The sequence below is a fragment of the Triticum urartu genome, chromosome 3A (genome assembly GCF_056163025.1).
Source record: "Triticum urartu cultivar PI428250 chromosome 3A, HENAU_Tu73, whole genome shotgun sequence".
In the NCBI taxonomy this organism is placed as follows: Eukaryota; Viridiplantae; Streptophyta; class Magnoliopsida; order Poales; family Poaceae; genus Triticum; species Triticum urartu.
Window position 1 is genome coordinate 635811052 of NC_141875.1, and position 12605 is coordinate 635823656.

The 12605-nt window shown below is 48.1% G+C and overlaps 1 protein-coding gene across 1 annotated transcript; it reads left to right on the top strand.

The window, feature by feature from the left end:
• Positions 1-105: 105 nt before the first annotated feature.
• On the top strand, positions 106-7175 carry LOC125545630 (lysine-specific demethylase JMJ705-like). Its single transcript, XM_048709642.2, has 7 exons — positions 106-1403; positions 1495-1573; positions 1669-1736; positions 2168-2318; positions 2843-3348; positions 4386-5000; positions 5299-7175. The coding sequence occupies exons 1-7, from the start codon at positions 512-514 to the stop codon at positions 6894-6896; spliced, it is 3909 nt and encodes a 1302-aa protein (XP_048565599.1). The 5' UTR covers positions 106-511; the 3' UTR covers positions 6897-7175.
• The last annotated feature ends 5430 nt before the right edge of the window (positions 7176-12605 follow it).

Consider the following 12605-nt stretch of genomic DNA (forward strand, 5'->3'; position numbering starts at 1 on the left):
TACTGAAAAGAAACTGGCGCATTTGTTTGGCCGAAAATGGCAAGGCATCTTCGTTATTAGGGGAAAAGAAAAGGAAAATGGCACTGGGCGCCGTTACGTTTTTTTCTTTCTGATGAAAGGGCCGTTACGTATTTCTGTGACTGGGAGGATGCAGTTCTCCGCGAAGGCCCCAACCAACCGCAAGCGAGAAAGAAACCGCGCACGTGTAGTTACCGACTTACCGCGCCACCGGCGCACAGTGGTAAGCCGGTAACCGCAGACGGACGGGCAAACGACCCAACCAAGACTCGAGTCCACAGCCACGACGAACCAACCGCTGCGGTTCGGCAAAAGCGCGCAGGCTTTACTTTGGACGCGCCCTTCCCCTCCCCTCCGCCTTCCTCCTCTGCGCTCCACGCAAACCCCCGGGCCCCAAAACGGCAAAACCTCTCCGCTCCTCCCCTCTGCCCCGCCTCCCCACCCCACCCCAATGCGCGTGTAGCGTCTGAGCGGAAACCGCCCGCCGAGCGCGATGCCGTCGTCGCCGCCCCCGCCGCCCTCGCCCGGGGCGTCGAGCGACGCGGTGCCGCCGTGGCTGAGGGCCCTGCCGCTGGCGCCGGAGTTCCACCCCACGGCGGCCGAGTTCGCGGACCCCGTCGCCTACCTGCTCAGGATCGAGCCCGCCGCGGCGCCCTTCGGCATCTGCAAGGTCGTGCCGCCCTGCGCGCGCCCGCCCCGCAAGGCCACCCTCGCCAACATCGCCCGCTCCCTCGCCGCCAACGACAAGGCCGACGCCGACGACCACGCGCAGCCCCCGTCCTTCCCCGTCCGCCACCAGTACCTCGGCCTCTGCCCGCGCCGCCCGCGCCCAGCGCTCCAGACCGTCTGGCTCTCCGCGCGCCGCTACACGCTCCCGCAGTTCGAGTCCCGGGCCGCCGCCGCGCGCGGCCCGCTCCTCGCCCGCCTCGGCGTCCCCGCCTCCAGGCACCTCCAGGGCGACCGCCTCTCCCCGCTCGACCACGAGGCGCTCTTCTGGCGCGCCGCCTCCGCCGACCGCCCCGTCACCGTCGACTACGCCAGCGACATGCCCGGCTCCGGCTTCCCCCCCTGCGCCGCGCGCCCCGGAAACCCCCAGCCCGCGCACGTCGGGGAGACGGCCTGGAACATGCGCGCCGCCGCCAGGGGCCCCGGATCGCTGCTGCGGTTCATGCGCGAGGACGTGCCCGGGGTCACCACGCCCATGCTCTACGTCGGCATGCTCTTCAGTTGGTTCGCCTGGCACGTCGAGGACCACGACCTCCACAGCCTCAACTACATGCACCTCGGCGCCGCCAAGACCTGGTACGGGGTGCCGCGCGACGCCGCGCTCGCCTTCGAGGACGTCGTGCGCGTGCACGGCTACGCCGGGGAGGTGAACGCCCTAGGTGAGGACAGCCGTTTGTTGTTTCCTGTGCTAGTTCCGCCGTGTCCTCTGTTGCTCTGACTGCATGGTGGTTCCGTCAAATTGCGGTGCAGAAGCATTCGCGACGCTGGGGCAGAAAACGACCCTGCTGTCCCCTGAATTGCTCGTCGGCTCGGGGGTGCCCTGCTGCAGGTGCTGCTCTCTCCCGATTTTGAACGATTTGATCTGATGATACGTGTGTGTGTGTGTGGTTGTTGACGGGGGCCTGGTTCTGTGCATTGGAACAGGTTGGTGCAGAATGCAGGGGAGTTCGTGGTCACCTTCCCAGGATCATATCACTGCGGTTTCAGCCATGGTGAGCGCTCGCACCAGTTAACATCACGGAAAATTCTCCTTTCGTACACTGCATTTCTGGTTGATGCATGCATACGCAATTATGCATGTCCAGTGTGTGCCAAACATCATGTCCAAAACCTGTAGTTGTGTTAAACATAGGTTTGCTAGATGATTTTTGCAAGCACGACCCTGGGTTTATATATAGTTATATTAACGTATCCCTGTCCTGAGTTTGTTTATGCATCTTGACATGGGGCCTTCGTCAATTCATCTCATCTAGGCTGGTGTGCAATATGCAAATGCAGGATGTGTATTTCTAGTGAACACATGAGGGTACTTCGTTCCTCTAGCATGCCATTGGAAAACTGAACTTTAGCTGTTACGTGGCCATCACTTTGTTGGCTCTTGCAATTTATAATAACCCCATGTGGACCAATTCGATTTGGGCAGGTTTCAACTGCGGTGAGGCATCAAATATAGCTACTCCTGAATGGTTGAGAGTAGCGAAAGAGGCAGCAGTCAGGAGAGCCTCAATCAATCAACCTCCCATGCTGTCGCACTATCAACTGCTTTACGAACTTGCACTGTCAATGTGCATCAGGTATTTGACACAAATTGCATGCTTCATGATGCATACTGTTCTTATGAGATATTCTGTTAGCTTCCTGCCTCAATACAGAAAATATGCCGTTCTTATAATTCCTTGTTATTGTCCAACTTATATCATGTTTTCACCTGAAAATAATTGGTCAGCAGGTGTGAAATCTGCAACTTTCATGTATGTTAAATCATAATATATGGTTCTGTGACCAGTGCTTGACAATATTTGATGTTCCACTTTAAGTTTCTCTGACCCAGTCAAGGAAGTATATTTTTCATTTGTGTGTCTTAAAGTAGCCCTGGTTTAATGATATAGTCTGGTAACCATGAAAGGAAGTTGTATATTTTTCCGTTCTGTGTCTTACAGTAGCCATGACTTAGTGACAACGTTTCAATCTGGGAATTTTGTTCACGTATATATCGTTGGAGCTCTCTTTCTGTGCTTGGAATTGGCACCCAGCGCAATGCTTTTTGTATATTTTTGTGGACCTTTTACTTATTGTTTTCCAACTGTTATATATCTAGGGACCCGTCCATTGGGACAATGGAACCACGCAGTTCTAGACTGAAGGAGAAGAAGAAGGGTGAAGGGGGACAATTGGTCAAGAAGTTATTTGTCCAAAATGCTATTCAAGATAATGAACTGCTTAGTTGTCTTCTGAATGATGGATCTTCTTGTATTATTCTTCCTATAAATGCTCATGATGGTCCTGTTCTTTCAGCTTTGCGTTCAAGATCCCAATTAATACCTAAATCCAAGTTGTCAAGATGTACACATGATTCACATAATGCAGAAGGTGACAAGGAGGATGTAATCAGTGCTGCTGGGCTCTTAGATCAGGGCTTATTATCCTGTGTCAGCTGTGGGATTTTAAGTTTCTCCTGTGTTGCTGTCATCAAACCAAGAGAGTGTGCATCAAAATACTTCATGTCTTCTGATTATAATTCGATCAATGATCAGCTTGTTGGTTCTGGTGGGAGTCATCTGGCTAATGCAGCTGGAAGTGAAGGGACCAATGGTGGCATTCTACGTAAGTTACATATTTTACAACATATAGCATCAAGTTTTTATGTTGACTCGTCTTCCCTTTTTCCTGATCAGCATGGGCTTCTTTATTCGCCGAGTTACTGATATTTGCATAAGTTCTTGAAGTAGTCAACAGATTATTTATGATTTTATAATCTCTTAGAAGTTATAACTAGACCATTTGGACTCTCAAAAGTAAATAAATAACTAGACCATTCGGAATTCAGTGGTTAAAATGGATGCAGATTTGGCCTTCTGATTTTATTTTATTGGAAACGTATAACCTTCTTTAAAATTTCACAGCTAAAAAAGAGCATAGCCTTGAAACTTCCATTCCTTGATCATGCTACGTTGCCCACCACAGAATAATGTATGTTATTCTTTCAGAGACGGTATCCAGAATTACAGGATGCATTGCTTATTGCATGGAAAATGTGCCACTTGATAAATTTGATTGCTCATTGCGTAATACTCCCTCCGTTCCTAAATACTCCCTCCGTCCCAAAATAAGTGTCTCAAGCTTAGTACAATTTTGGACTGAAGTTAGTACAAAGTTGACACTTATTTTGGGACAGAGGGAATATAAGTCTTTGTAGAGATTCCACTATGGACCACATACGGATGTATATAGATGCATTTTAGAGTGTAGATTCACTCCATAGTGGAATCTCTACAAAGACTTATACTCCCTCTGTTCTAAAATAGATGACCCAACTTTGTACTAACTTTGTACTAAAGTTAGTATAAAGTTGAGTCATCTATTTCGGAATGGAGGGAGTATTTAGGAACAGAGGTAGTATTAGTTTATGAGCATATCTCCAGGAGACCAATGGACTATCACATTAATTCAAAACAGAGAACAGTCGCAGATGTCTTCGATGCTTGTAGAGACAAACATACATGGATGTAACTTGTGTAGCTCTAATTGGGTTTTTTTTTTGCTCATTTGCTATGCTAAAGTGGATTTCATCTTAGTTTCTTTCTCTTACAACATTTTTTGTGTTATCTGATGCAATGTATGTATTCCTGATCAACATGCAGGACCCAGTTTTGAACCATATGCCAATGATGCTGGACCTGTCACTAGAAATTCTGCTCCTGATCTTCTGGCATCTGCTTATGGAAATCAACCGGACACTGATGAAGATAATCGGAACAAAAAAATTAAGGTCTCTCATGACTCCAGCGAATTAGACGGAACGAAGATTCTCTCAAGTAGCATTAAATGCCAACAAAGGCCATCATCCCAGAGCTCTCAGTGTATTGGTGGCTCAGGTATTTCGAATGGACCAAGAGGTGTTCGCACAAGAAACAAATATCAACTTAAGATGGCACTGTCTCAAGGTTTTCAGCTAAAGAATAATTATTGGACAATGGAACAGAAGGTTCAACCTGAACCGTCAAGGTCAAAAGAGACTGTGAAGGAGCCACTTGATGCCAGCGGTGCAGATAATGATGCTAGATGTAACAGCGCTGCAATCTCTGTGGGTGACCCTAGGATCTCTACAACCACGATGGACAACTTAAATAAACCAATTGTGAAAATTGATAAGGATTCATCGAGAATGCATGTATTTTGTCTCGAGCATGCTGTCGAGGTTGAGAAGCAACTCCAAGCAATTGGTGGGGCCCATGTTATTCTTTTATGTCGTCCAGGTTAGCCATCAAGCTGCTTACTCATCATGATCGAGTGCAATGCACCTTTTTATAAATCTAATGCGTTTTGAACTTGTGGCATCCTCTCTAATGCTTCATCTACTCGGTATGACTGGGCAGTGGCTCATTGTGATTGTACTTGAATATGTTAATGCAGTTATTGTTCAAAAGCACATTATACTCGCATCAACGTTGGTAATGTCACGAATTAAATTTAGACCTGTTGTGCTTGAGGTGCTCATGATACTGATTCTTGGTTCTGAAAGCATAATTGACTTGTTTGTTATGGTTTGTACAGAATATCTTAAAATAGAAGCAGAAGCAAGGTCGTTAGCTGCAGAAATGGAAGTTGAGCATGGCTGGAAGGACATCCATTTCAGGGAAGCCAACATGGAGGACAGGAAGATGATAGAAGAGCTCCTGCAGGATGAGGAATCAATACCAACAAGCAGTGATTGGGCTGTAAAGCTGGGAACCAATCTTTACTACAGTGCAAATCTGGCCAAATCTCCTTTACATAACAAACAAATACCATACAACAGGGTCATCTATAGGGCATTTGGCTGCAGTTCTCCTGACAACTCACCAGTAAAACGGGAAAATTGCGAGGGGAGTCAAGACAGGCAGAAGAAAGTAGTCTTGGCTGGCCGGTGGTGTGGGAAAGCATGGATGTCAAACCAGGTCCATCCATTCCTAGCTCAGAGAATTGAAAGCAGTGAAGCGAAGGAGGCTGACAAGTCTAGTGGAGTGCAAGCCTCGAAAAGAAATAGTGGCACCATAACAGATGTACCAAAATCAAGCAAGAAAAGGGGGAACATGGCTGTGGAGGTAACAATAGACACCAAGAGGCCCAGACTAGCTGAGGGGCACAGCTCGAAACCATTAAAAGGTATTGCTGATGTGTCCCACCCCTCGCCAGCTGCAGTGGTTCCTCGTGTCAGCTCTAGGATTGCCGATAGAGCAAACAGGCTAAAATCAGATATGACAGAGGAGGATGATGGTCATGCTTGCCGTCCAAAGCCAAAGGCTACTTCCCATTCGCGAACAAGGCCACCAAAGAAGATTGAGGTTGAAGCAAAGAAGCAAATGAACATGAGTAAAGGAGACAGCAAGATGATGGCTCCAACTGCTGCAAAGGATGATGAGGAGCACCCATCTGCTACCAAGGGGGGTCCTTCTGTGGGCCCTGCCACTAAGCTGGAGTTTTCTCAGCGTAAGCACAGAACCAGAACCAAAACGATGAAGCTACTGAAGAAAGCCACAGGAGAGGAGAGGACCCCAAGAGATCATCCAATGCACGTCGAAGGGTACACATGCAGCATCGAGGGCTGTTCGATGAGCTTCGACACGAGAAATGAACTGTCCCTGCATGAGCTCGACATCTGCCCGGTCAAGGGCTGTGGAAAGAAGTTCTTCACGCACAAGTTTCTGCTGCAGCACCACAAGGTTCACACCGAAACGACGAAGCAACTGAAGAAAGCTACAGGAGAGGAGAGGGCTTCAACTCCAAGAGATCATCCGATGCGCGTGGAAGGGTACACTTGCACTATCGACGGCTGCTCAATGAGCTTCGACACGAAAAAGGAACTGTCCCTGCACGAGCGTGACATCTGCCCGGTCGAGGGCTGTGGGAAGAAGTTCTTCACGCACAAGTATCTGCTGCAGCACCGCAAGGTTCACACCGACGACCGGCCGCTCAAGTGCCCGTGGGAGGGCTGCGACGTGGCCTTCAAGTGGGCATGGGCCAGGACGGAGCACCTCAGGGTTCATACCGGCGACAGGCCCTACGTTTGCTGCGAGCCAGGGTGTGCAGAGACGTTCAGGTTTGTATCAGATTCCAGCCGTCACAAGCGCGAGACAGGCCACTCAACCAAGCAGACTAAAACCAAGACATGAAGCAGGAGCAAAAGTTATGGTATACTAGAAGCGACAGGGGTAAGTTTGTATATAGTGCACCAGTACCCGGAGCTCACGATTGTCTTCATTTAGCGAATTCTATTAGTAAGCACCACAATGGGTGTGCTTTCCTATGTACGTATCTAATTTCGATCATTGGTCATTTCTATGATTACTGATTTAGCTAGTCTAGCAGTTTAGCACTGATGTTATGTCTGATGTATTGACGTTGTCACTATATAAATGCCATGTTTAATATGATCACCATCTTTTGGCTCCGCTTCTTTGCTGTGTTAACCTTTGTGACATGGACGATAATTTTGCTGCGGTGTTTATTATTTTTTGAATAAAAGAAGGGAAACCATCTGATCCAAAGCCTGATACTTTTGCTGCGGTGATGCCGCAATGGTATGGTGATACTGTAGTTGTTAGTTTTTTTTTGGGTGCCGGGGGTAGCTGTGAGTCACCCTGTGGGTTCGGTTTATTCGGTTTACATGGTTCGGTTTATACGGTTTTTCAGTTTGTACGGTATTAATACTTCGGTAAATACAGTATGAAATTAAAATACGGTTCGGTTTCGGTATATACCAAATTATTTTGGTATGGTTTTGGTATATACCATAAAAACCAAAGTTGACGCGAATTTGAAAATGACGTAATAATAATTTGCAAATTTATGACTCAAAACACATACTATTTTACATAAATAGTATATGACTATATATATATATAAGTATATATGCATGCATTAATTCATCTGTTGATGGTTATGGACGTGCTTAGCATTTTAAAAAGAGAAAAATGACTATGTTACAAGAAAATTTTACATGCTTATTAGTGAATTTGACTCATATACAAGAAAAATGACAACTTGTATGGTTGTTCATCTCAAGAAATATAAATTTATTTTTACTTTGGTTTATTCGGTTAACCGTTCGGTTTTTTGGTATATACCATAAAAACCAAAGTTCAAATCGATATGAAAAGTTCAAACCATACCGAAACCAGAAATCATAAAAATTATAAAATCGATTCGGTTCAGTTTATTTTCAGTATGGTTTTTCGGTTCGGTTTTGAAATGCACAGGGTGAGCTGTGAGCTTATTGGAGGCGGTAGTGCACAGAAGCAAGGCACAGATCCGTTGGCTGTCGTGGATCTGTTTGTGCACCCAGCTTGTGGGATGGCATGTTTGCATTGCTTTTCGGTGCTGTCAGGATTGAGACTTGGGAGTGGGAGTGGAACTGAAATAGCTGCCTGGTGCGTCAGCCACGCAAAGGGTTTCTTCGTTAGAGCAACTTTAATGGGGCGACCCATTTTGTCCACGACCGTTCATTTGGGTCGACGCGGATAAAAAAGCCGGCCCAACGCGCCGACCCAAATGGACGCGCGTCCGCTTTTGTCCGCCTGCCGATCCATTTTCGACCAATTTTTGAGCCTGATTTGCGTCGATGCGGACACAAGACGGACGCGCGCGTTCACCCTCTTTCCTCACCGGGCCCGCTGGTCGGTGGCACATTGGATTCATACCCTTGCCCGCTTGCTACGTCGCCGACGCCGCCGGTCATTTTTTCAGATAAAAATGGATACATATATAATTCTAGCGTACACAAATAAAAAGAAAAGACCACTACTCGTCGATTTCTGACTCCGACTCGGTAATGTCCTCCTCCGATGTCTGAATGTAGGCGTCAGCATACGCCTCGTCTTCAAAATCCCAACCCGTCGTTTCTCGTAGCTTCAGTTTCAATTGAGCTGCCTGCTTCCGCGAACGCTTGTCCTCCCGATAGGCGGCTCGCTCCCTCCTCCTCGCGTCCCTCTCCGATCTCAATTGCTTGTAGAACTGGCGCTCGTCGATGATGTCCTGCGGGAAGCCTCCGCGCCACACCACCAAGGCTTCCACGTCCTTCTCTACGATGGCGAGGCGACGCTGCCGCCTCCGGTGGACACGACGATACTCGTCGGTGAAAAGCCGCGGGAGAGGCGCCAGATCCTGCGCCCGCTGGCTCGACACGTTGAGAAAATTCATATCCCGACGAGGCCTCAGGAGGTGCCAGGTCGCCGCGTCGTGCGCGCGGGCCGCCTCCTCTGCGGTGTCGAAGGTGCCGAGGACGAGACGTTTCTCGCGAAATCAGATCTCGGCGGAGAAGGCGCCGGAGCGGCGCTCGCGGACTCCGCGAAAATCCGAAGCGCACAGACGGCGGATCGACATGGTGGCGCAGAGACGGCGAGAGTGGGCGGCCGACAGAGTGTGGAGGGAGCGCCTTCTTTATAGCGAGCGTCGGCCGCGGCGCGCGCGAACCTTTCCCGCGCGCTGGAGCGCCAAAACCAGTGCGCGCTAGGCCGCTTTCCCCCGAGCGCGCGAGCCTTTCCCGCGCGCTGGAGCGCCAAAACCAAGGCGACGACATGATGTTAAACACGTGCGGTCATGAAATGAGTCGGCCTGTTGGACGCATTGCCAACCCAAAACTAAAAGAGGGCGGATGGCGGGCGGGCGGCCGATCCAAACGGACAAAAATTGGACAAAAACGCCGTCCGTTTGAGTCGGCCCGTTGGAGTTGCTCTTACTGAATCTGAAAGTGCTTGGAGTTGGAGAGCCCGCAAACAGTGTGCACACCGTACCAAATTGAGCAAGGCATAACAAAATTTGCCCAATGCCTATTAATACTCACTTTATAAACATCGGAAAAGAGATCGTATTCAAGCTTGAGCCCAAGCTCACCTCCCCTGCCAAGAACTATTTATTTGTTTTTTTAGAAAAAAAGGTTCAAAAAGAGATTTCTTTAGGAGAAACGTGTGCATGCATATTTTTATGAACGAAATGACATTTGTAGTGCTCCCCGCATCCGTTTGGAGCAGTCATGCATCAACATATACTCCCTCCGTTTCATAATATGCCGTGCACACCTTTTGTTTTTCAAAGGCAAAGTTTGACAAAATGTATGGAATAACTATTGACATCTAAAATACAAAGTAAAATGCAGTTCTTGATGAATCTGGTGATCTAATTTTGAATTTAGATATTGGTATATTCTTTTCTATAAATTTTGACAAATATAGACTTCTTTTACTTTCTGAAAACCTAATATGCAATGCAGCGCGGAACGGAGGAAGTATGAATCTTTTTCTTTTCTTTTTTGAGAACTAGAGTAGGATCTACTCTACAGGAGGTACATATTCAGACACCATCAATGGTCCGAGTCCTTCCGGTACGTTGGCAACTATCTCCTGATCGCCTGCGGTTCTTGTGGCCGCAGCAAGCCCGTGGGCTAGCTCATTACATGATCTTCTCACATGGTTAAAACTGTAGCTCGCAAACACGGATAGAGCTTGTTTAATATCCTTGATCAGAGCGTAGCATTGGGACCAAGGCTGTCCCCGTACTGCTAGTTCTTCTATGATTGCATGGCAGTCCATCTCCAGTATCAGAGGGCCTCTGTAATACTTTGCTAGAGTAAGCAGCCCGGTAAGCGCAGCTTTCGCTTCGGCCTCCTCGACGCATCGGCTAGCTGACAGGCTTCTGCAGAGTGAGACAACCACATGGCCTTTGCTGTCCCTGGTGACTGCTCCAGCAGCGGATTCGCCTGAATCGGCTTGGAAAGCTGCATCGGTATTCAGCTTAACCGTGCCTTGTACTGGTCCCGTCCACTGCATGCTTTGTTCCTGTATGCGGCATGTATTATCCGCCTCTCCAATCCTGGGCACATTATCAGCCATTGCCGCTGTAACTAATTCCCCGGCGTATTTCTTTAGGAATTGTACAGAGCCTAAGATAGATTCTTTGCCGTTGTGTCGTAACATGTCATCTCTCAGGTGCCAGCACCTCCATAACAAGAGTAAGATTTTTGACCGCATTTCCTCATGTTCTCTGTCTAGCAGGACCTGCAGCCAGTCAGTTCTTGTATTTCTGAAAGATTTCTCTGATGGTAGTGTCCACTCCTTCCTCATGGTCTCTCGGAGGGCCCTGCTCTTTGAGCATGTGATCACTGCATGATGTTCATCCTCCGCCGCGTTGCCGCAGATATTACACGTTGAGTCCACCTCGAGCGTCCTCTTGAATTTATTACTTTTTGTGGCTAGGGTATTTGTGGCTACTCTCCACCCAAAAATTATGACCTTCTCAGGCACCTTGGCCTTCCAAATATGATCCCAAATACTCCGGTCACCCGCATCCCTAGTTGAGCTTGAAGGGTTTGAGTTTTCGTTTTGGGATAAGGTTGCTGCCAATTTGTACGCATTTCTGACTGAAAACACTCCATTCTTTTCACCATGCCAATCTATGCAATCTCTTGTGTCCGTCCTTGGGATGGGTATCTTGCATATTTCTTCAGTATCAAACTGGTGGAATATTTGCCGAATCAAATTTACATTCCATTCCTTCCCATCCTCTTCCATGAGTTGGTTCACCCATCGAAGCCGAGACCTTCTAATAAACGCTGCAGTCATAAGGCCTTCTTTTCGAGGAATCCATTGATCTCGTTGAATCTGAATATTTTTCCCATCGCCCACTCGCCAGATTAAACCCTTCTTCAGCAGTTCTAGGCCAAATTCAATTGCCTTCCAAACCGGGGAGGTGTTCGAGGCAAAGACGGTGTCTAGAAGGTCACCATTCGGGTAGTACTTTGATTTTAGGACTCTCGCGCATAAACTATCCGGGAATTGGATTAGCCTCCAACCTTGTTTAGCAAGGAGTGCTTGGTTGAACAGATGCATGTCTCTGAAGCCTATACCACCAGCCCGTTTAGGTTTAATCATGCGCTCCCAAGCCATCCAATGCACCCTTCTATGGCCTTCTTCGTCCCCCCACCAGAAGTCCCTAATCATTCTTTCATATTTCTCACAGAATCCTTTCAAGAGCTTGAACACGCTCATTGTAAAGGTTGGCAGGGCTTGGACAACTGATTTGACGTGGACTTCCTTAGCTGCATACGACATGAACCTCTCAGACCAGTCGTTGCATCGTTTCCCAAATCTATCCATGATGGGTTGGAAGTGTTCCTCCTTCATTCTCCCTTCCGGCGTGGGCAGTCCCAAGTACTTGCTCTCAAAGACCTCCGACTGCACCCCAAGAACTGTCTTGATTCCGTCTCTTGTTTCGGTCGGACATAGTTCGCTAAAAAGGATCGAGCACTTGTTTGCACTTAGCAGTTATCCCGTGCACTTCTGGAAGGTGTCCAGAACCTTCTTGATCGCCTTGGCCTGCTCTACGGATGCCTTGAAAAATAACAAGCTGTCATCGGCAAAGAGAAGATTAGAGATTCCAGGGCTGTTGCGAGCAATCTTAATAGGATTCACCCTTCCGGCCACGATCTCCCGATTTATAAGATTTACCAGACCTTCCGCCACAAACAAAAATAGGTAGGGGCTGAGAGGGTCCCCTTGCCGCAGACCTCTAGACGGGCAGAAAGGTTCCAGAAGCTCACCATTACATCTTACTGAGTATCTCACTGATCGGACACACTGCATCACCCAGTTTGTCCATTCGCTGCAAAAACCACTCGTCCGTAGTACATCTTCCAAGAAGCCCCAGTCCACCCTATCATAGGCTTTGGCCAGATCCAACTTGTACGCACAATATGTATCACGCGTATTTTTGCTATGCTGGATTTTATGGAAGCACTCAAAGGCAATGATCGCGTTGTCCGTAATCAATCTGCCTGGGATGAAAGCGCTCTGGGTTTCTGAGATGATTTCATCCAGGATAGGACGTAG